Below are 24,559 nucleotides of genomic sequence, written 5' to 3'. Positions count from 1 at the left end.
CTCTCTCTCTCTCTCTCTCTCTCTCTCTCTCTCTCTCTCTCTCTCTCACACACACACACACACACACACACACACACACACACACACACACACAATGAAGCCAGGCGGCACGGGAGACACATTCCTATAAACCCCAGCAGGTACAGGCAAGAGGAATAGGAGTCTAAGGCTATCCTTAACTATATAGCAAGTTCAAAGCTAGCCTGAGCTCTATGAAACCTTCCCTTAAACAAACAAAATTAACAAAAGATGAACTGAGCATGAAGAAACATGGCTGTAACTTGGGAAGTGTAGGCAATAGATGTTGGATTTAAGGTTGGCCTGGTTTACATAAGACTTAGTCTCAAAAGAATGACTAAGAACCCCTGTTTCCATGTGCTACATAACAAGGTTAAAAGGCCTATAGTAACAGCCATCTTAAACTCTCCTTATATGCATAAAGACCAGAATGCTACACCTATCACTGACCCTGACTGAGATCTCCATAACAACTGACTGATGTTTAAGACCTACATAAGTTAGGTGCACACTGAACACTCCTCAGGCGGTTCTGACACGTCCTGAAGCAACCCAACAAGAACCCCAGCCACCTGTGCACATGCCGACTTGTAACCCCAGCACTCTGGAGGCTGAGGCAGGAAGACTGCCCTAAGTTCAAGGTAAATCTAGACTACACAGTGAGTTCTAGACTAGCCTGTGCTACAGAGTGAGACCCTGTCTCCAGAAAACAACAAAGAACTCATGAGCTGCTCTGAGTTGGGTATAATTTGGGGCAGCATACCTGAACCTCAGTTGATAAAGGGAGAGAAGGCATTCTCTGGGAAAAGAATTTCCTTCTAATTGTTATGATGTTTAATCCTGACTCTCGCCTTGACAGGATTTAGACTCACTGTGGAGACAAACTTCTGACCGTGTCTGTGAGGGTTTTCTAGGTCAGGTTATCCAAGGTGGGAAGTTCACCCTACATGTGGGTGGTGCCGCTCCATTCAGGTGCCGCTGCACATGAGCAGCCACCTCCCCTGCCCAAGGGGCTGGACGCCAGAACTGTGACTGACCAAAGGAAACCCTTTCTCACTCAGTCACCCTCATCGGCAGTGCTTACAGCAGCCAGTATACCCAGATTTCATCAGAAAAACATGCACACGTTACATGACTACCAGCGCTATAGCTGGTTTAATATGTAAATACCATCTACACATTCACAGGGAAAGTATGCTCCCTCTTATCAAATAAGATGAATATTCTGAGAAGATTTACCATTTAAATAGGTCATAAATTTTATTCCAAGTGTAAAGTTCACTTTTCTCAGACTCACAAACCCACTATAGAATACTCTATTAAACTGCTCACAGTCTGTATAAACTAGGCATTTCTGAATGAGTGTTCAAATTCTCAGTCAGTTAAGCCGCTGGGGGTGGGGTGGGGACAGTCCACTTTAAAACGAGCACTACATGTTTTCTGAAAGACACCACCACTGGCCTGAGACATGCTTAAGCCTTCAACCTTCCACAGTGGGTCTTATGCAAAGGATAAAGGGTTTCCTTTCAGTCCCTAAGGGGCCAAATCCATGCTTCATCGCTCTAAAAGGACACCCTGCATCCCTGGAACTACTCGGAGGCGCTAACCAGCAGGACTGTTAGCTGTACACACCTTCTGCCCTGTTTCAGCTCTGACCCTCATGTCGGGGGCCCTGGAGAGAAACTGCAGGTGTCCGCGGGACTTCCTTTGTTTGTTCTTTTCATATAGCCACTGAATAAATGTGGTATCTCCTTTTCTCTGCTTTTCTTTTCTTTTTGAGCTTTTATTATTTATGTGTCTGTGTATGAGAATGTATGCCATGTGTACCTGAATACCCAGAGGCCAGAGAGGGTGTCAGATCCCAGGCAACCGGAGCTGCAGACGGCTGTGCGTTGCCTGCTGTTGAGCACTAGGAACCAAACAAACCCAGGCCCTCTGCAAGGGCAGTGAGTGCTCTTAACCTTTGAGCCCCCTCTGCTGTTCACTCAAGGACTGTCAGCTGAGCCTAGCTAAGGCTGCCAGGATCCCAGCTCTGATCCTAGAACTCAGTAACAAGACAATCCACATTCTTTAACAATCTTTCAAGTTCCGGTCATCTGGAATAGCATATCTAAGTTATGCTTGGAAAATGCAAATGAATCCCTCAAATGATATTGATACGGAGTCTGCTTCTTGGGTATCAATCAATGCCATCCTTTAGGGAAGGCTGACTCCACAGATGCCCTGAAGCTGCACTCTGGACTCTAAGGTAAGGTCCATCTCCCATACAGAGCAGGACAACCACTGCTCCCCCTCACACCAACTCAGTATGCCTCATGAAGCCCTTAGCCACCTTTTAGAAAACATGAATCCAGATGGCATGGTTGCTCTCCTGGACTACCGTGAAGATGGCGTGACTCCATACATGATTTTCTTCAAGGATGGCTTAGAGATGGAGAAATGTTAACAAATTGGATCTATCACCTGTCACCATAACCGTCTGCTGCTTCCCATCCATACAACACCAGGACTTAGGACAATGGGACTGATGTCACCTTGAGCTCTTATTTTGACCATGATTTATCTGGAGTGGAGACATTGTTTTTTTCTTTTTTCCTTTTTTTTCTTTAAAGAAAAAACATGTCATGTAGGTTGTCTAAAAATAAAGTGCATTCAAATTCACTTCAAAAAAAAAAAAAAAAAAAAAAAGAAGAAGCTAAGATGCTGGGCCAGTAAGTTAAGAAATGAAACTCGAATTAAGTCCACACACTGGACCACAACCCTCTTCCCAGCCTTACCTGGCCCTATCCACGCAGTCACCTCAATCTGCATGCCAAAGAAAAGTTTTCCCTTTGATGCAGTCAGTGCTTTTTCTTGGTCCTCTTGCTGCCGAAAAAACACCAGGCCATACCTCTCCTCAGAGGCCCCATGGATCTGCACTGAAGTCACCTTGCCAAACTTCTTAAATTCATGGAAAAGGCCATCTTTAAGGCTTGTATCTACATTGCCAAACAAAAACAAGGACATTTTTCTTATGTTAACTACAATCTATAGCAAACCACTTCTCCAAAACCAAAATATTTAATCCAGAAAAATATTTATTCAAAAGCAAACCATGTTTTATCTATGTCTATGATATTCTTATACATGTAAACATGTGTGCACTTGTTGCAGGAGCTCCTTCCACTCCTTCAGCCAACAGCCGCTGGGTCTCTCTCCCTTTAAAAAAGCGGCCACTTCCCTCTGTTCGTGCTCTGGCTTCCGGCTCCATTCCTGATTGTGCAGAGGGCTGTTGTCTGGGATGGTGATCTGTAAGTTTTTCCCCCTTAAAATAAAGAACCTCTCTAATAGTCATAATTCCAAACTGGTGTGGGATTGTGACTTACGCCTTCAATTGGCACCCCACGTTGGGCGCCACTTTGTAGTAGGAGCTGTGGGCCGCTTCCTGCCGCCTGGCTCCTGGCAGCACCAATCTACTTCAGGAGGACGATGGGCATCAAAGAGGCTCCTTATGGAGTTTGATAGCCATTTGGGCAAGAAACTGCTCTTGCCTGGACTATTGCATAAACTGGACACAGAGAATTCTGAGAGAGAGGACTGCTGAACTTGCCTAAAGGTGAGATGATCTTTCAGGGTTCCTGATTCATGAAAGAGTCTGCGAGATACTCTGCAGGACACAGCAGATAGTGACTGAACTGCCTTTGAAATGTCCTGCTTCATGGAAATGTCTCTGGATACTATGGGCCTGTAGGCCGAAGATGGATGCCCCAACAATACAGAGGAACTTTGGGTGACTATCCAGGCAGCGAGATGTCTCTGTGATTTCTAGAGTTTTATAAGTTGCTTACTTCTCATTTACTTAGGTAATATTATATCCTTCTGGAGTCTTGGTGGAGTTGAAGAATAGATATAGTTATAGTTTTCCATTGTTATGATAAAAGATAAAGTAGATATAAATATTGTAACTGTAATTCTTGCTTAATAACTGTTTTGTTATATGTAATTTTACTATGTTAAAGTGAAAGCCTTTCCTTTTTGTTTAAACAGAAAAGGGGGAAATGATGTGGGAAGGTCATTTGTCAATCTGTTGTTTCATTGGTTAATCAATAAAGAAAACTGCTTGGCCTGATAGGTCAGAAAATTAGGTAGGTGGGGTAGACAGAACAGAATGCTGGGAAGAAGGGAAGTGAGTCAGACGCCATGCTGCTCCTCTCTAGGGCAGCTGCGATGAAGCTCCAGCCCAAGATGGACGTACTCTAGAATCTTCCAGGTAAGACACCACTTCGTGGTGCTACACAGATTACTAAATATGGGTTAAGCATGATATGAGAGTTAGCCAAGAAGAGGCTAGATATAATTGGCCAGTCAATGTTTAAATGAATACAGTTTGTGTGTTGCTATTTTGGGTATAAAGCTAGCCGGTGGCCAGGAGCAGGGCGGCAGGAAGCGGCCCACAGCTCCTACTACATTCACTGCTTGTAACTAAAATGTCATTTGACACACAATCTTTCTGTATGCAAGGGAACTGAACTAGAGGGCAGCTGTGCCTACTTTTCTTTTTTTCTTTTTTTTTTTTTTTTTTTTGATTTTTGAGTCAGGGTTTCTCTGTAGCTTTTTTTGGTTCCTGTTCTGGAACTAGCTTTTCTAGACCAGGCTGGCCTCAAACTCATAGAGATCCGCCTGCCTCTGCCTCCCGAATGCTGGGATTAAAGGCGTGCGCCACCACCGCCCGGCTCCACCCAGCTGTGCCTACTTTTCTAAGTCCAAAGCCCAACTTCCTTTTTTCCTTCCATCTTTTTGGACACACATAAAAGTCCTAAGCTTGCTGTCCCCGAGCATCTCAGCTCCCTCACTGTGCTGCCAACCATGCAGCTGCTTGCAGACCAGTCCATGCTGATCCTGCCTGTTTCCTCAAAAGGCCTGACATCTTCCTCCTCTTTCTTCTTTCTGGCAATGGCAAGATGTGCCTTGCCTTCCCTGCTGTTCGCTCTCAAGCTTTAGAAAATAAACCACATACAATTGTAACAATCACCTGGATTTGTTCATGGCATTACATATGAAATGAGCCACAGAAACACCACATGTAAAGTCAAGTCCCCTATTCTAGCTCATCAGCGAGTTGCATTCTCTCGACAACTGGGAGGAAACTGCACTCGTATAAAACCTTACCTGTAGAGCGTACTGGAAGATTCTGAACTTTGATCCCAAAACTTTTCCGGGGCTCATCTTTTTCAAGAGACGAAAGCAACTGGGAAGTGGGTGCGGGGACTGCGGCAGACAAAACTGACCTGGCTGGAGAGTCATCACTTGAGGTGCTGCTGGAGTCACTACTGCAGACAAGAAGACAAAACACAAGGCAGCCCCAGGGGCATTAGTGTAAAACAAACAGAAAAGGATCAGCACAATAAACAACACCCAGCAGCAACAATTAGCTAACTGCGACACTGAGGCTGAGGTTCTGCAGTTCATGCTGTGTGTGTGTGTGTGTGTGTGTGTGTGTGTGTGTGTGTGTGTGTGTGTCACACTCTGTTCTCAGAGGGAGAAGGCAACTCACACTGGCCTGGGGTTGGAAAGGAACACTCTTTCACTGACACAAGCCACCGAACGACAACTGCAACTTCTATGACTGATCTCAACTTTCCCCTCCCAGGTCAAGTGCGTCTACTGAAAGGCAGGCAGGTATACTGTAATCCTACACCCTGGAGGATATGCAGTAAGATTTGAGAATTCAAGACTAGCCTGGGCTATACAGCAAGAACTTACCTCAAAAGAGCAAAGCAACACTAGTGCGTGGGGTTCCCTGAGAACATCGACAGGGCTAGCCAACTGTGACAGAGACTGTCAGCTCTGGAGCCACAGGTAAGGGTCTGTCTAAATATTGGTTCAGAAACATGCACATTTCTTGGACAAATCACTTAACCTCTTACTTACTAAGTGTCACAGAGATAAGACTCAGGTCAAACACAAAGTTTGTTCAGCCCTCAAGGATAGATGCACTACCTCCAGGCTCAAGGTAACAGCATACAATACTTTGAATTCCATGCATGAGTCGGGTGGTAGTGACATACACCTTTAATCCCAGCACTCAGGAGGCACAGGAGCAGGCAGATCTCTTTCAGTTCGAGGTCAGCCTCATCTACAGGGAGAGGATTCCCTGACACCCAGGGTGGTTACAGAGAGAAACCCTGTCTCGAAAAACCAAACCTACCCAGGCAGAATTGACATAGCAAGAGCCTGCCTTAAACAAAATCACTAGCTAAGCAAAGACAAGACCCTAAATTCTGGCTTCAGAAACAGCCAGGCAACAAGTTCTATACAAGTCCACATTAAGGAAATGTAGACAAGGGGCCAGTGAGACAGCTCAATGGGGTAAAAAGTCCTTGCCCGATATCCTGAGTCCATTACTGGGGAACTGTATGGTAGAAAGAGAGGATCAATACTGCCAAGTTGTCCTCTACATCCACAGGCATGCCATGGCGTGTGCACTCGGAAGGCAGAAGCAGGTGGATGTCTGTGAGTTTGAGGCCAGCCTGATCTACATAGATAGTTGTATCCAGGCCAGCCAAGGCTACGTATTTAAGACCCTGTCTCAAAACAAAACAAAACCAGCAAAAAACCTAACAGATATAATCTTTTTTTTTGTTTGTTTTTTGAGACAGGGTTTCTCTGTGTAGCTTTGGAGCCTGTCCTGGAACTAGCTCTTGTAGACCAGGCTGGTCTTGAACTCACAGAGATCCGCCTGCCTCTGCCTCCCTAGTGCTGGGATTAAGGGCGTGCGCCACCATCACCCAGCTATAATGTAACAGATATAATCTGTCAGACGTGATGGCTCAAGTGCTAGTGAATTACAGTAGAGGATTGACAGTGAACCCCAGGCCAGCTCCAGCCTCAGACGGGCACCCTGCCATCAGGGCTGCAGGTGGTGAAGAAAGACATAATATGAAGCAATATTTTTTATTGTATTTTTTCTTTTCTTTCTTTAAGACAGTTCTCTCTCCATAGCCCTGGTAGTCCTGGAACTCACTAAGTAGGCCAAGATGGCCTTGAACTCATGTGCTGAGATGTGCCACAGCGCTTAACTCTGACTCAGTCATTTTTAATGACTTCTCATCGGGTAGCTAATAATTTCTTTCTTCTATATAATGCATAAGCTTGAATCAGAGGGAAAGTGTGCTAAGTGGATTTGATCAAGCTTTGACAATTCAAAACATGCCACAGTCCCTTGTGTTTTCCTCAGATACAGAAGAATCATCATATATACAAAATACACCACTGCTCCAAGATAACCCCCCTCTCACGACTGTACCAGGATAGACCCCCCCCTCACCACTGTACCAGGATAGATCCCCTCACCACTGCACCAGGATAGACCTCTGATATAGGATTTCCCTCTGTATGCTGTGATTACCATTGATAAAAGGAACTGCTTCGGGCCTATAGCAGAACTATAGGGGAACAGAGCTGGGCAGGGAAGACTGGGCCGAATGCTGAGAGAGAGAAGCCCCACCGGAGCCAGACGGGACTTTAGCCAGTAAGCCACACTTATGTGGCGATACACAAATAAATAAAAATGGGTTAAATTAATATGTAAGGGTTAGGCAATAAGAAGCTAGAGGTAAAAAAAAAAAAAGAAGCTAGAGGTAATGGAACAGGTAGTGATTTAATTTAATTAATACAGTTTCTGTGTGATTATTTCAGTTCTGGGCAGCCAGGATGAACAAACAGCCACCTACAACAGACCCCTCTCATCACTCCACAAAGACAGACCCCTCTTTTTTTCTGAGACAGGGTTTCTTCACACAGTGCAGGACAGACTGTAATTTATGATCCCCGGCTAGGTAAAGTACTGGGATGCAGGTACACAGTATTAAACCCAGTATTAAGCTCCTTTTTTGAGACAGGGTCTTATATAATCCATGCCGACTTCAAACTCTTTGTGTGGCTAGGGATAACTCCTAATCTTCCTGCCTCCACCACATGAGTTCTGTGAATATAGACGTGGACCACCATACCTGGCATTTTTCTAGTGTTCCTTTTCATAACTTTCCAACTCCAACAGCACTAATGATCTCTCCACATCAGAATCACATCAGAATCTCTAGCCAAGGGCAGAGAATATTGTTTTATTACACTTATCTTGTGTGCGTGCGTGTGTGTGTGTGCGTGCGTGTGTGATGTATATGAACATGTCAAAGTGTATGGACAAAGACATTCTCAGGAGTCTTGTTTTCCTTCCATAATGCCAACTTCTAAAACTAGAGTGAAGTGGAAGCTAGATTTCAAATTTTGCTCACATCAGTTGATTACAGGAAAAAGTAAAATGCAGAGTTTTTCTTTCTATCAATACCAAGGCCAAAGAATTCTGCAGCTGATTTTATTTTTCAAGACAACGTAGCCTAGCTGTCCTGAAACTCACTCTGGAGGCCAGGCTGGCCTCAAACTCAGGAATCCACCTACCTCTGTTCCAACCCAATGTGTGCACCACCACTCCTAGCGTGCAGATGGCATTATTTTTTAATTGTGAGACAAATAATAATTGAAATACATAGCACTGTAACCACTAACAAAGATGGCATGGATGAAAACTACTCCAATCATTTTTTTATTTTATTTATCTATTTATTTATTTATTTATTTATGTATTTATTTATTATTATGTATACCATATTCTGTCTGTGTGTATGTCTGCAGGCCAGAAGAGGGCACCAGACCTTATTACAGATGGTTGTGAGCCACCATGTGGTTGCTGGGAATTGAACTCAGGACCTTTGGAATCGCAGGCAATGCTCTTAACCACTGAGCCATCTCTCCAGCCCCCTCCAATCATTTTAATATGAACACTGTAGTCAACTTTTCTTCATTTTGACTAGGAATTTGAGGTAATGGGTTTTATTTCCTCACCAAAGCATCATCATTGCTTTGGTTTTACAAAACAGGTTTCTCTGTGGAGTTCTGGCTGTCCAGGAAATAGCTCTGTAGACCACGCTGGCCTTGAACTCAGCGATCACGATCGATCGATCGATCGATATCTCTCTCTCTCTCTCTCTCTCTCTCTCTCTCTCTCTCTCACACACACACACGTATAAAGATTCATTCTGTAAATTCTGACACTCTAGAGAAACCTAATACAGCCTCTGAATGAAGATTTTTAATTTATCTTTTAAAATGATGCAACTCAACAAAGGGGGGTGGGGGGCACGGTGTCCTAAAATGGCCAAAGCACTGAGCATGGGGATGGAAATCAAAAGCATGCAGTACAATGAACTGGTAATGGAGGTTGTGCTGCTGGCATCTGGGAGACCTGAAGAGGATCAGACGATCTGGGTAGATAGCTCAAGGCCAGTCTAGACTATAGAATCAGACCCTGTTTCCATTCCATGTCGCTTCTCATCCATTTGGATGATATTCTCTCATGGAGCCCGTGTTGGCCTCAAACTTGTAGCAATTCTCCAGGCTCAACCTCTCCAGGACTGGATTTGCAGGTGTGAGTCACCACAGTGTGGCTCCCAACACTTGGAAAGGCTGAAACAGGAAGGTAAAGAGTTCAAGGCCAGCCTGGACCACAAGCACTCTACTTTTAGAGCCTTTTGTGCAGGTGTTGGATGGATAAAACCACACAGTCACTGGGAAAAGTATATGGGCAGTTCTCCCCAAAACTTGGAACGGAGACTCATGGGTCAGCACATTCTGCAGTCAAAGGGTGGGAACTAAAAAGAAGGGCGAGGGCTGGAGAGATGGCTCAGAGGTTAAGAGCCCTGACGGCTCTTTCAGAGGTCCTGAGTTCAATTCCCAGCAACCACATGGTGGCTCATAGCCATCTGTAGTGAGATCTGGTACCCTCTTCTGGCCAGCAAGCATACATACATATAGAACATTGTATACATAATAAATAAATAAATAAATCTAAAAAAAATAAAAAAAGGGCGAGACAGTTGAATGGATACACAAAATGTAGCATAGATCAGGCACACACAATACTGCTGTTGCTCAGTCATCTTGGGATATGAAGAATTTGGAAGATACTGTGCTATGTGAAAAAAGTCAGTCACAAAAGCACATCTATGATTCCATTAGACAATCAAAGTAGCCAAAGTCATAGGCAGAGAACAGAATAGTTGATTCCAGAAGCTGGGGGAAGAACAAGTGGGAGATCGTGTGTGTGTGTGTGTGTGTGTGTGTGTGTTTGCACACACACACGTGCACCCACATGAACCTACATGTGGAGACTGATATTGTGTGCCTTCCTCAGTTGCTGTCTACTTACTTTTTAAAGCAGGGGTCTCTCACTGAAGCTAGGCTGTTTCAGCTAGAGCAGCTGGCCAGCAAACCCCAGGGATGCTCCTGTCTCCACACCCACCAGTGTTTTACATGGGCACTGGGAATCTTAACTCAGATCCCATGCTTGCACTGCACCCCAGCCCAAGAACTTTCTTTTAATAGGTGCTACACTAAAATTTCAGTTCGGAGGGCTGGACAGGTGGCTCAGCGGTTAAGAGCACTTGCTTATTCTAGTACAAGTTTTTGATCCCAGTACTTGGGAGGCAGAGACAGGATCTCTGTGAGTTAAAGGTCAGTCTATCTACAGAGTGAATTCCAGAACAGCGAGCGCGACATAGAGAAACCACGTCTTGGGGGGGGGGGGGCTCGTTCTTGTGGAGAACCTGGCCTGGGTACAATTCCTGGCATCCACATGATGGCTCACAATCATCCATAATTTAGCTCCTGGGGATTCAATCTTTTCTTCTGACCTCCCTGAGTACCAAGCACACAGGTGTGCAGGCACATGAAGGCAAGATGAGCTCATATAAGATAAAATAAATAAATCTAAAGTTCTTTTTTTAATATTTCAGTTTGGAAAGTTAGGAAAGTTCTGGTGACAGAATATATACAACAATATAGAATACTTACACCACAGAACTGGACATTTCAGATAACTATTATAGAGAGCTTTCTCTTATTTACTCCTCCCCAGGCAACTTACCCAGGCAACTTACAAAATAAGAGTGCCCTTTGTTTCCTAAGGATGTGAGCAGCTGCCTCATCTCAAGGGTAAATTTCCTGGAAAAGACGCTGTCCTGAGTCAGCTAGGACTGCCCAGCTGTCACCCAGAGCAGGGGAGAACACAAAGCAGCAAGAAGGCCTGAGGGGTGGGGATGAAAGCCCTGGGAGTGCGCTCTGCATTCAAGTCTTACTCATCAGGGAACCAGAGACAACAGCTATCTGACAAAGAACAGTGACTAACTTTGCAGAGGAGAATTCACAGGAGAGTAGAGATGTCTGTCAGGCAGAGCTAGAGGCAGAAAACAAACACCTACCCAGCAATAATTCCTGCTGACAGAAACAAACAGTAACAATTTACATTAGGTCTAGGGTTTTGTTTTTAGCAGGTGCTGGGGATAGACCCCGGGGTCCTCTCTCACACATGCCAGGTAAGTACTACACCACTACACTGCATGCATCCAAGCCCAAAAACTCTTTTTAAAGAGTGCCTGGTTTGCCAGGCGGTGGTGGCGCATGCCTTTAATCCCAGAGAGAGGGACAAGCTAGTATCAAGTGACAGTTAGTGCTGCTGAGGAAATGGCGCTGGTTTAGAGTGTGGACTGATGGCTGGGGGGGTTTAAGGGATCATGGAAGTATATCTGTCAGCTGTGGCTGTACAGGAAATCCTCTTTGCCGAGTGTGGTAGTCCATACCTTTAGTTCAACACTGGCACGTTCGCTGACTTTGAGGCCAGCCTGGTCTACAGAGTAAGTTCTAAGACAGCCAGAGCTACTCAGAGAAACCCTGTCTTGAAAGAACCCTCCTCCCCACCCCACCCCCGCAAAAAAGCCTGATTTTAGCCGAAGATGCTGCTTTAAGACTGTGTACTTAGCATTCACAAAAGGTTAACTATGACTTCATTCTTCAGAACGCAGTGATTGCTGCAGCCGAATTTTTTAAGCTTATGATTATCTGTGGGAGTCATGTAAAATATAGGAATAGTTCATCACAATGTGCTGAATAATAAACAATGAACTAATAGAAGAAGCTGACTACAAGGCAGCTCAGCAATAGAGCACTTGCCTAGAACAGTCAAGACCCTGATTTTAATCTCTAGCCACAAAAGACAGTAAAATGAAATAAAATGCTCCCCTTCTCCAGGTGCTCAAGCGCTGACCCTTGAGCTCAGGGCTGCCGCACACTGTGGGACACTCTGCTACTAAGTCTTTACCCCATCCTCTTACACCTTTTTGAGATAACTGCCAAGGCTGGCCTTGAACTTTCTATGTACCAAGGCAGGTTGGAACACTGAACTTTCCCTTTTAACCTCCCCCACAACCCAGGTCTGACTAAAATAGTATCAAAGAGAGGAAGCAAGAAAGAGTGCTGGGGGATTCAGGCACACCAACATCTTCATAGCAGGGCACAGCTGTAATATTCCAACACGGGAGGTGGGGGTGTTTGAGGCAAAAGGATTGCAAGTCTGAGACCAGTCTGACCTACCCACCAAGATCTTGTCCCCAGACAACAACAACAAAGCATTGCTCAGCCTTACAAAGGGATGAGTGAAATGAGCTGGATGAAAAGAATAAATGCATGGCCCATATATTGAACCTATACTGGTCCACAACTCAGCAACAGGGCTGGCAATATATCAGTGGTGGAGTGCATGCCTCACGTGTGAGGCCTTGGGTGTGAGGGTCAGAGAACACGGTGGCAGAGGTAAAATGCTAGCCCCTAGGAGCTAACAGAAGAATTGGGAATTAAAAAAAAAAGAGTTGTAAAGGGCCTTTGAAATAGCTTCTTGGGTAAGGACACCTACCACCAAGCCTGATGATCCAGGTTCAATCCCTGGGCCCCCTGTATGTTGTGGAATAATCTTTTTGTACACTGTGAAGATGTATCTCTGTCAAGGTACCTTCTGATTGGTTTAATAAACAGCTTAATGGCCCAATAGCTAGGCAGGAAGAAATAGGTGGGACTTCCAGGGAGAGAGAGGAACTTGGGGTAAGAATCTGAGGTGGGGAATTCACCAGCTAGACATGAAGAAAATTGGACACATACTGAGCAAAGGTAACAAGCCATGTGGCAGAACATAGATATATTTAAGTTATGGGAGCTAATTAGGAACAAGCCTAAGCTAAGGCCCAGCTTTCAAACTTAGTAAGTTTCCTTGTCATCATTTGGAAGCTGGAGGTCCAAGAAAGTCCAGCTATACTTACTTACAGTACAGAAAATCAACTCCCATAAGTTATCTTTTGACCTCTGTGCACACATACCATAGCATACATGTCTATAAGCACACAAACACACAATACCTTAAAAAGACTTACAAGTGCTGGCACCAAAGTGCTGGATCCAGTTTCAGTTTCAGGATCCACTGTTCCATTAATAGCAAAAAAAAAAAAAAAAAAAAAAGCCTATGATTTTATTAATATAAAGAATACTTTACCATTTTCTGGTGAGCTGTACTGAGCACTAAAATCCCTTAACTAAGAATTTTTATGTCATTTATGTGAACATGTACTCTTTTATGTACATGTGAGACCAGAGTCTGACATCAATCACTCTCTGCGTTTTTTTAAAAAATTACTCTGCCTCAAAGTAATGTGTATGAGTGTTCTGCCTGCAAGCCAGACATAGTGTTGGATCCCCTGGAACTGGAGTTACAGATGGCTGTGAGCCACCATATGGGTGCTAGGGATTGAACCCTGGTCCTCTGGAAGGGCAACCAATGCCTTTAACCCCTAAGTTATCTCTCCAGTCCCTCTACCTCATTTTTTTTTCTTCTTCTTGAGACAGAGTTTCTCTGTAGCTTTAGAGACTGCCCTAGAACTCGCTCTGTAGACCAGGCTGGCCTCAAACTCACAGAGTTCTGCCTGTCTCTGCCTCCCGCGTGCTAGGATTAAAGGCGTGTGCCACCACCACTTGGCCACCTCATTTTTTTAAGACAGAGTCTCCCAATGAATCTGGAGTTTGCTTCCACTAAACTGGCTGAGCAGCCAGGCCCAAGGATACCAGCTCGACTTTCCACTGCTTCTTACAGATGGTCAGCCACCAAAAGCTCTGGGATCATGCACTATGACTGCCCGATATTCAACTGGGCTGTTGCTTATTTTTGTCAAGTGTTCAGATTCTGCCTCAGAGTACGAAATGTAGTGGGTGAAATGGACACTGTTTTACCACTGACTCACTTTTGGGGAACAATGTTGGCTGTGGGGTACTTCCAATCTAAATTCCAAAGTGGGCGAGCCCAGGGAGCTGCCATAGGCTGGCAATCCGAGATTCAGAAAGCAGGCTAGAGGCACAGAACACTGGCACAGCATCTACTGGGCCTGCCTGAGGCCCCAGGTTCCCTCCCAAAACCGTGTCTCTGTGTTCTTTAGAAAACCAGCTACTCGAGTAACCTTCAAAACAACAGCTCAAATAACGCCCACAACGGCAGCACACACCTAGAATCCCAGGACTTAGAAGGCTGGGGCAAGAGGACAGTTTGTTTGAGCGCAGCCTGAGCTACACAGCAAGACCTTGTGTGAAGAAAAGTAAAAAAATAACTACAAAAGCATCCTGCACAACTCTCCTTTCCATAGACGAAGCAAATAAGCCCAAAGAACAAGAGCACCTTCTTCACAGCAGCGCTCTTAGAGCTCCCGGGGGCTCCACAGGTACAGGCGAGGGGGCGGTATCCACAGCACTGCTTTCCTGTTGGGAGTATTTGCACACTATGTGAAAATATAAAGCTGAGTGGCCAATAGCTAGGCAGGAGGTATAGGTGGGGACATCCAGGCGGGGACTGAGAGGTGGGGAAGGGAGTAAATCTAGGCCGGTTAAGACGCCAAGGAGATTTGGAAGGAGTTAGACATGGACATACAAAATGAAAAAAAGGTAAAAGGCACCAAGGTAAAACATAGGTTAATATAAACGGATTAATTAAAGTTATAAGAGCTAGTAGAGCTAAGGTCAAACTTTCATATTCGGGAGCTGGCAGTACAGAGAAAGACTCTGCCTCTGCACTCTGGAGAGAACAGCCAGAGGCATCTGGAAGACTCCAAAGCAGAGAGAGGAAACAGACAGGTAGCTGAGAGGGGAGAACAGGGGATAGAGAATAGAGCTGCTCTATAAGAAGGGTGGACAGCTGAGAGAAGAGAAGGGTCAGGAGACTACCAGGGGTCTTTGAGACAGACGAGTACTTGAGAGTAGGAGCTGAAGGAGCCTGGAGACTAATGTGGACCTTGATGTGCTGATAGGAATATATTCTGAGGAATTCTGGCTTTATCTAACCACCAGCAATCCTGTTGTAGACTAGGCTGAGCTCATTCCTGGATATTTTGACAGACTTTAGGAGTTTGGGGAATTGGGAAGTTTATTTTGGCCTCGACAGGAGACTGATGAGAAAGTCTCGTGTCGATACTTAACTATGTAATATATAAAATCAACTAAAATGCTTAGAAAGGCATGAACAAATAGAACATGGGGAGGTTTTTTGTTTGGGGCGTTGTTTTCGGAGGTGACTTTTTGCTCTGTTTTGCAACAAGGTCGGTTTGTCTTATTTTTTTTAATTGCTGTGATGAAACATCATGACCAAGGCCAACTTAAAGAAGATGCATTTAGTTGGGGGACTTCTTATAGTTTTGGGGAGTTAGTCCATGAATATGAAAGGAGCGTGGCAGCAGGCAGGCAAGCATGGTGCTGAGGCAGTAGCTGAGAGCTTCCATCCTGATCCAAAGGCAGAAAGCAAAGAGCAAGAGTTGAGTGGCCCTGATGAGGGATTTCAAACTTCAAAGCCCACCCCCAGTGACACAGCTTCTCCAATAAGGCCACACCTAACCCTTCCCAAACAGTTCCAGTAATTGGGGACTAAGCATTCAAACATATGAGCCCATGGGAATCATTCTCATTCAGACCAGCTAGTCTGACTATGTAATCCTGCTAGCCTCAACTCATCGGAGATCCACTTGCCTCTGCGCTTTTTAGGTAGTGGTTACAATCCACCTCTTTCTAAATTTAGAATCTCAGCCTGTAGCTCCATTTGGCCTTGAATGAGCTCCTCCTTCCTTGAGTGCTTGAGTGCACTGATTCCAGGTGTTGGCCGCTATATCCAGAAAAATGTGGGATTTTTTTCATTGCAGATACACCAGCTGGGTACTTCTGAAGGAGCCTGTATCAGTGTACTGTGAGATTTTGTCCTCTTCTGACTTAACCATGGCACTGACTTCGCCTTTCTACGCAGGGCAAGAGGAAAGCTTGCTACTGCCTGCTTTTGAACTGCGTTTAGAAGTGGTTTCGGGACCAAGAAATTTGAAAGGCACTAACCTACCCATGCTTAATTTTTTTATAATTTGGGGGTACTAGTTTATTTTTTAAGTGACTACAGAGTAAAAGAAACAGCCTAAAACTGTTCCCTTTAAATGTAACCATTTCTTTAGAATCTTCACCCAAACACACAAAGTTACAGTACAAAATGGCTGCAAGCACTGTGACACGGTGCATTCAAAAGCGGTTGTCCTTGTCGGAAATAAGGAAGAGCCCTGAAACAAATGCCCTCAGTTTTGAACCTGTGAATCATGGGAGCAGCACAGTTGTCTCTTGGGCTCCCTCTAATCCCAGCACAGCTCTGCTGTGTGTCCGCAGACACAGAAAAACCTCTACTAAAGACATTACTCATCACTTGAAAATAATCTGCACGGCCGGGTGGTGGTGGCGCATGCCTTTAATCCCAGCACTCGGGAGGCAGAGGCAGGCGGATCTCTGTGAGTTCGAGACCAGCCTGGTCTACAGAGCTAGTTCCAGGACAGGCTCCAAAGCCACAGAGAAACCCTGTCTCGAAAAACCAAAAAAAAAAAAAAAAAAAAACCTGCACGGTAGCATTCTTTCCCATATCAAAAATAAATTTTTAGCCAGGTGTGGTGGCACAGACACGAGGCCAGGGGACTGGAGAGGCGCTTGTGGTTAGCAGTCCTAGCCTGAGGACTAGACAGATGCAACAAGCCAGGCACCCTGCAACCCCCACCCCAACTCCCACTATAGGGAGTCTGCTGACCCTTCTAGCCTCCAAACACACAAATACACACCACACACACAGAGTTCAAGTTCAAGCAGGTCTGGAATACAGAATGAAATTCTGACTCAAAAAAGGGGGAAGGGGGTACTAGGGATACAGCTTCTAGTAGAATCCTGCTCAGAAGCATAAAATCTTAGCTTCCATTCCCATCACTAAAAATAAAAATACGGCGAGGAATTCATAAATAAAAGGTGAGAACCAATCTTCTCACACTTATAAGCCACCACTCAGAAGGTGGAGGAGGGGTGAGGGTCAGAATTTCTAGGTCATCCTCCAGAAAGTAGAGGCCAACCTAGGCTACTTGAAACCTGAACATGATAGCACCTTTAATCCCTGCACTTGGGAAACAGAGGCAAGTGGATCTCTCTGAGTTTTAGACCAGCCTGATCTACACAGTAAATTCCAAGACAGCCAGAGCTATACAGTAAGACCCTGCCTCGAAAAAAAAAAAAATCAAAGTTAAAACTCACACAATATCAAAGCACAGATTTACCCCAACTTATTTTAATTCCGTTCAACCTAACAAACCCAAAGCAACCCCAGCACAAGCCAAGGGAAAAAGATGGGAAGCCAGGCAGAGCTCAAAGAAGCCCCAGGGCCACCAACCACCAGTGCCCAGATCATGAGGGAACGCAGCAAGGCAGCAACAGGGTGGGACAGCACCTCATCTTCCGGGCTCTGGGCGGCGACCCACTGCAGAGGTGGGGGGAGGGGGCACAAATAAAAACGGCAGCGTGCTGACGGCCACTGGCCCCGCCTCTAGGCTCGCTGGGCCCCGCCCCTGAGAGCACACCCACGCCACACCCACGTCACAAGGCCTGTGGCGGCCGCTGTCCCTGAGCCCAGCGACGCCACAAACAAGGCAAAGGCTGGCAAAACAAGGAAGCCTCCAGGAGGTGGCAAAGGGCCAGCTCAAACCGGATAATTCCAGTTCAGGCTGGCTCGAGATAAAACACACAGTCCCTAGCTTCCCAAACAAAACTCAACCTCGCCCCGGGTTCTATTCTCCAGAGGCAGAGCAAATCCTGGTCAGCCCAGCACTGCTCCCAAAATGCAAGGCATATTCTTTCAGCCCTGGCACTACCAGAAGCCACACTTTTTTCTTTTCTTTCTTTTTTTTTTTTTTAAGTATTCACTGAAATAATATACAGCGTTTCTGGGAAACAAGCTTGGAAGCGGACATGCTACTAGATCCCCACAGACAGAACCAGGCAGGTTCACCAGAGCCATCAGTAAGCAGACGCTTTGCTTTTCCAGTTCTACACTTAGCCGGGGCCGTGCTCTCAGCCTTGATACCCAAGGTTTTTTGTGGCATCGGAGGAACAACAAAGCGAAGCGCTCAGCGGCCAAAAAAGGAACATTAGCAAAACAGGGACTCTGCAGTGACCTCTGCAGGCTGCCGGCAAGGGGAATGCAGAAAACGGCCTTTTTTCTTTCCCTTACCTTTAAACAGCCCTAAAACTACAAGAAGCAGAGAATGTGCAAACGTTGTTGTTTTCAGAAGAAAACAGGAGGTTCGGGGGGAGTTTTAGGGCACAAAGACTTGCTGCTGTCCCTCAGCTCTGGCCACCGACTACCCGTTCTAACAATAACTTCCAGAAAAACCCAGATACCGCGCTTCAAGGAGGCAGAACAACCAGTGGGTAACACAACACCATTAACTGATTCTTACTGGATAACATCACAGTTGATAATCACAAGCTAGAAACTCCTTCTAACAGCTAGAAAGGCCGACAGTAAAGAGTTTTGTTCATAACAAATTTGACATGGGGGGGGGGCAGACAGGGTTTCTCTGTGTAGCCCTGAATATCCTGGAATTCAGAGCTCAGCCTGCCTCCATGTGTACCACTACAGCCTAGCTGGCACTATTTCTGAACCCTTTCTTAGATAAGGCAATACAGCACCTTAACTTAGGCTTAAATCAGAGTGCAGGTATTTGCATTTTAGGTGAAAACAAGGGCCATGAGACAAATGAAGACCAGGCAGCCTCTTAAAGAGTATGTACTGGTTAAGGGACGGAGCTTAGTGGGAGAGCATGTGCAAGGCCCTGGGTTCCATACCCAGCACCCCCCTCCCCAAATCCTACATCTTTAACCTTTGACACTGGCCGCTTTAATGCCCCCAAATATACATGTACTTTGATTGTTATTCCAAAAAGAGCGATATAAACCTAACTGTTGACTTTCACAAACTCGCATGTATATATTTCTTTTTGCAGCTGGTAAGAGTCCATTTTTAATGGTCTCTTAACACTAGCAAACTTTCTTCATACCACTCAAATGGAAAAAAATAACCTTTCAATGATGTGGGATTCCCCTCTGTATGCTGTGATTACCATTAATGAATAAAGAAACTGCCTTGGCCTGTTGATATGGCAGAACTTAAGAGGCAGGCGGGGGAAACTAAACTGAATGCTGGGAGAAAGGAGATGGAGTTTGGAGAAGCCATGGAGCCTCCAGAGACAGACACGCTGAAACTTTGCTGGCAGGCCACAACCTTGTGGCGATGCAGATTAATGGAGATGGGTTAAATTAAGATGCAAGAGTTAACAAATAAGAAGTTAGAGCTAGTGGGCCAAGAAGTATTTTAAATAATATAGTTTCTGCGTGATGATGATGATGATGAGATATATGATATAGGGTCTGTCTCCAGCATGCTGGGACTAAAGGTGTGTAATACCAAAAAACCCAGCAGGAAACTTTTACTTAATATATGTATGAAAGCTACTCCCACTTGTGGTAGTTTCCAGCAAATAATACATTATCATAGCAAAGTATATGACCAGGTAATAAAATGAGCATTCACACAAAGGATAATAGTATGTATCTATAACAATCCTTGAACACAGGAGGTAGGGGCACTGCAAGAACCTCTCTCAAAAACCCAGAGCAAGAGTTAGGGAGACAGCTCAATCAATGGGTTCAGTGCTTGCTGTGCAACTCAAGGACCTTAGTTTCCATACCTATAACTAGACAATTCTGTATGGGAGCCTGTATCTTTAATCCCTAAGAGAGCTATGAGGTGGTGACAGAAGAGGCCTACTAGCTTGGCAGGAGCAGTGGGGGAAAAGAGACCCCACCTTAAAGATAGAAGACAAGGACAGACATGTTCATCGTGACAGGAATGTACTGCCATGCACACACAGGGTAAGATTTTACAAAGCATTCATTCTCCTAATTAACACCTAAAAAAACTACACTTACAAAAGCTAAACGCAGGTGTCACCTGACAAAGTTCATGTCACCAACCCCAGGGTTTCCTCCTGCTTTCAAACTGCAGGTGACTGCGGTTATGGAAGGGTTTCTATCTGAACTGGAGGGACCTGCAAGAGTTCCTTGTAAGGTTAAAAGGTCTTCAAGAAAGCAATCTCTGATCTGGACACGTCATTCAGATGCTTGCAGGACCACGTGCGGCCTTGGTCTTCATAAGAAACAAGAGCTTTCTACACAGGGACAAAGTCTCACTATGCAGGTCAGGCTGCCCTTGAACCTAAGCTGCCTCAGCCTGCAAGGTCTGCAAGGTACAAGGATTATGTTATGAATCAGAAGCCATAGCTCTACCTCAGTGGTAAGGCAAGGTTTTCATTTGATCCCTAACAGCGAGGTGTATGTGTGGAATGGAGGTGTGTGAATCCAGAATTTATTCAATATTTTAAATTTTTTATATTTTACTCCAAATTTGGGTAAGATAAAATTCCAAATGTCTACCATTAGGGGAGGGCTTAGTGGCATTGTAGACAACTGTAGTTTCCATTTCAGACAAGGTCTCATGTAACAGAGGATAGTCTCCACCTCCTAGGCTTACATCATACAAGAGCATGCCCACTCATAGACAATTTTTTATATAATTTACTCAAAATTTTTATTTAAAACTAATACATTTACAACTATACCTAGAAAAAAACTTAAGCAAAAATTTTCCAAGACAGCAGGGTATCTAATAGGGTTAAAAAGGAACTTGCCTTCTGATGACCCACATAGAAGAGACACACTCTACACCCCTGCAGGCTGCCCTCCAGCCTCCACACAAACATGGTGCACACAATGTAATTTTCAGTCGGGTATGGTGACACACACCTTTAATCCCAGCATTAAAGACAGAGAGGTAGGTAGTAGGTAGTAGTTTTGAGTTTGAGGCCAGCCTGGTCTACACAGTGAAACTCTTCATCAAAATTTAAAAACAACCAAAAAATGTTCATTTTTCTTTCAAGGAAAAGTCAACTACTCTATTGTAAAGGAAATGTTTCAAGGAGGAGGCAGCAGTGCCGCAGCCAGGATGAAGCCCTGGGCTTCATGCACATCTGGCAAACACTGCACTAGTAATCTAGTCAAGGACGGCCTAAGACTTAAGGTCATGGCAGTCTCAGTCTCCCAAGTGTTTGATTTGGTGTCTGTGCCTCTACTACCACACTAGGCAAACGAGGCATCCAAAATCAGTCTAATAAAGATCCAGGCATGTATCTAGTAAAGAAACACCTAAACCCCATTGGGTGGTGACCGTAGCATCCAGTTCATTCTGAGGATTTCAACTATCAGTTACATAATAAATGTTCTGGTTTCAAACACTAAAACTGTAATGCATTTAAAAGTGTTCCGTATTGGGGGCATGCTAATTTTTTCTGCACTGTTCCAATTTTAGTACATGTGCTGCTGAAAGGAGCCATGGTGACATGCGCCTTTAATCTCAGCACTGGGGAGGCAGAGGCAGAAGATCTCTTGAGTTTGAAGGTAGCTTGGTCTACCAGGACAGCCAAGGCTGCACAGAGACACCCTAAAAATAAATAAATAAGTAAACAATGACATGTTATATTGAGGACCCAGAAGATGGCCCAGTAAGTAAAAGGTGCCACTGCATAAGCCTGGCCACCTGAATTCAATCTCCTGCATCCACAAAAAGTAGAAAGAGAGAGAGACCCAGCTCCAATGTTGTCCTTTGACCTGAACAAGCACATCATAGTCGTACAACCATTCATATATACCATACACACACACACACACACACACAAAATTTAAAACAAATATGTAAAGTGTTCTCTTAAAGGAAAAAATGGCCGGAGGTGTTGGTGGACGCCTTTAATTCTACCTTCAAGAGGCAGCAGTGAATCTTGCCTGGTCTACACAGAGGAACCGTGTCTCTAAAGACAAAAACAAAACAGAGGGAAAGTGACACAGTAAATGGCAGCTAGGACAAAGAAGGGTACCTCCAGCAGCACAGGGCAGCACATGGGAGTTTGTACAAGGGGCCTGTTTCTCATCAGCTAGACGTTGTGACAAGCTATGAGAAAGAGCAAATGCCTCTCTTTCGGAAAGACTATGCAACCACAGTCAATAATTGTGTGCTCACTCACTTCAGGTGGGCAACTAGAGTCTTGTCATCAAAGCAGGGTCAAAGGTGAGCCTCCCAGTCAGCCAAGTTGACAGGAGAGAAACCATGGTGTGGACAAGCTACATTGTGTCGACATACAATGTTAATTTTAAACATCTCTAAGTAGCTTTTGTGACTATTACATTTAAAAGTCATCCAAAAAGAAAGGGAGAGGGGCTTTTTCTTTCAGTTTGTCTGTCTTTTCATATGATTTAGTTGTAGAGAAAAAGAAACCATCTGATGAAGGAACAAGGCTAAGAGACCCTTCTCGATGCCACAGGACCTAATTTTACTCACAATCACATGACAAAAGTGTCCACCTATCTCCACTGGTTCCACTTCCCCCTTCGTGTTAACTAAGAATCCCTCCCGTGTGTCTAAGCTTTTCAGCTCATCTAGAAAAGCAGACCAGGTCCTGTTCCTGGAGGAGAGCCCCGGTGATGCACCACTGATTCAGTCACCACGAAGTTCATCCTGGTTTTCATGAGTCAGCACAAGCTGACTCTAACAGACTGTCTCCCATCATTCCCAGTCAGGCTTTCCTTCTCTGAGGTCTAACAGTTTATCCAAGTTCAAGCTCCATGGTTTCGATGAGGTTGGTTTGTTTGGCTAGTTGGTTTTCTGGAGAGCAGGGCGGTAAGGTTTGTGAGTCTGGGGGTCTTTCTTTGGTTGCTGTTGCTGTGTGTATATGTGTGTGTTAGAGAGCAAAGCCCTATGGCATGCTAGGCCAGCACGTTACCAAGTGAACCCAGAAGTTACCTTTCCAAAGCACACATCTCACAAGCCATCTCTCTGAAAATCCTTCAAGTGCTTGTCTCTGCACAAAAAACAAACCCCTGGGGCTGGAGAGATGGCCCCATGATTAACAATACTTACTGGCTCTTGCAGAGGACCTGGGTTCAGTTCCAAGTACCCATACAGTGGCTCACAACCATACATGATTCCAGTTCCAACATATCTGAAACCATATTCTGATCTCTGTGGAAACCATGTACATGTGGCACACATTTACATATACAGGCAAAACACTAATACACTTAAATTTAAAAAAATTAATTTTAAAAGGTTAAAAACCTTAATTATTAAGATGTCTAAACTATTTTTAAATTATCTCACAGTATTTTATATGTCTAAAATTTAGAACTTTAGGGCTGATTTGTGCTCCTTGTACTGGTAAGTTATATCATAATAAGGAGGCCAAGGATTCAAGCTTGCTACTTGAGGACAGCTCTCCATGGGTTTGGAGAAGGGTCACTGATGGATTCTTGCTCTGCTCCTACTCGCCATCCCCAGGGTCTCATGTATCCTAGGCTAGCCTCAAACCTACTATGTAGTGGAGGATAACCTTCCTGTCTCTACCTCCTCCATGTTGGGATTACAAGTGTATGATACCATGTCTTGTTCTCTGGGTTCTACAGGTTGAGCCTGGGCTTTCTACATGCCAGGCAATCTTGTACTTACTGAACTGTGTCTCCAGCTTAATTCTGCCTGGTTAAGTGTTTTTCTCCTTTGAAGAGGTTCTAATACATTTTTTGGGTCATTGATTTCCTCTTTCCTATATAGTAATACAGAAAACATACACACATGGTTTCTTTTTCCTTAGTAGAGGGAACACAAGCTTGATTGTGTTCACAATTCACATACACATTTTTGTTTGTTTTTCAAGACAGGTTTTCTCTGTGTAGCCCTGGCTGTTCTGGAACTAGCTGTGTAGACCAGACTGACCTTGAATTCTCAGAGGTCTGTCTGCCTCTGCCTCCCTAGTGCTGGGATTAAAGGTGTGCACCACCACCTCCTACACAATTAATTCCCTTGATCGAGGTAACTCGCTCCACAGCAATGTTTTCTGGACCTGTCATAGTTTAGCCATTACCTGAGCCTCAAATTAGCTTATTGATTTCCTTCTGTTAAAGTGTGACTGACAGCTGCTTCGTGATGACAGTTTGGTGTCTATGTATTAGAGCAGTGGGAGGACAGAAAGGTTATCTAACTCTTGAGACCTAGGGTAGCACTGGTCAGGCTGTGACGGATATGTAGAAGTAGAGAAAAGAAGAAAGGCATTTTAATTTTGACAGGAATGATCTAAATGTTTTGAGATCAGCAAATAATTTGTGTGTGTGTGTGTGTGTGTGTGTGTGTGAGAGAGAGAGAGAGAGA

The 24,559-nt window shown here is 44.7% G+C and overlaps 1 protein-coding gene across 3 annotated transcripts in view; it reads right to left on the bottom strand.

Annotated features, from left to right (window-relative positions):
* Spen (spen family transcriptional repressor) overlaps positions 1 to 24,559 on the bottom strand; it is an 87,584-nt gene that overhangs the window by 29,137 nt on the left and 33,888 nt on the right. For all 3 annotated transcript variants that reach the window (XM_026782082.1, XM_005352897.2, XM_013348388.2), the window contains exons 4-5: positions 5,167 to 5,327; positions 2,796 to 2,996 (exon numbers count right to left, since the gene is read on the bottom strand). In XM_026782082.1, the coding sequence (XP_026637883.1) occupies positions 2,796 to 2,996; positions 5,167 to 5,327 (362 nt within the window). The remainder of the gene's footprint in view (positions 1 to 2,795; positions 2,997 to 5,166; positions 5,328 to 24,559) is intronic.

The sequence above is a fragment of the Microtus ochrogaster genome, chromosome 10 (assembly GCF_000317375.1).
Source record: "Microtus ochrogaster isolate Prairie Vole_2 chromosome 10, MicOch1.0, whole genome shotgun sequence".
In the NCBI taxonomy this organism is placed as follows: Eukaryota; Metazoa; Chordata; class Mammalia; order Rodentia; family Cricetidae; genus Microtus; species Microtus ochrogaster.
The sequence above is the reverse complement of the archived record's forward strand: the minus strand, read 5'-3'. Positions and strand labels throughout refer to the sequence as shown.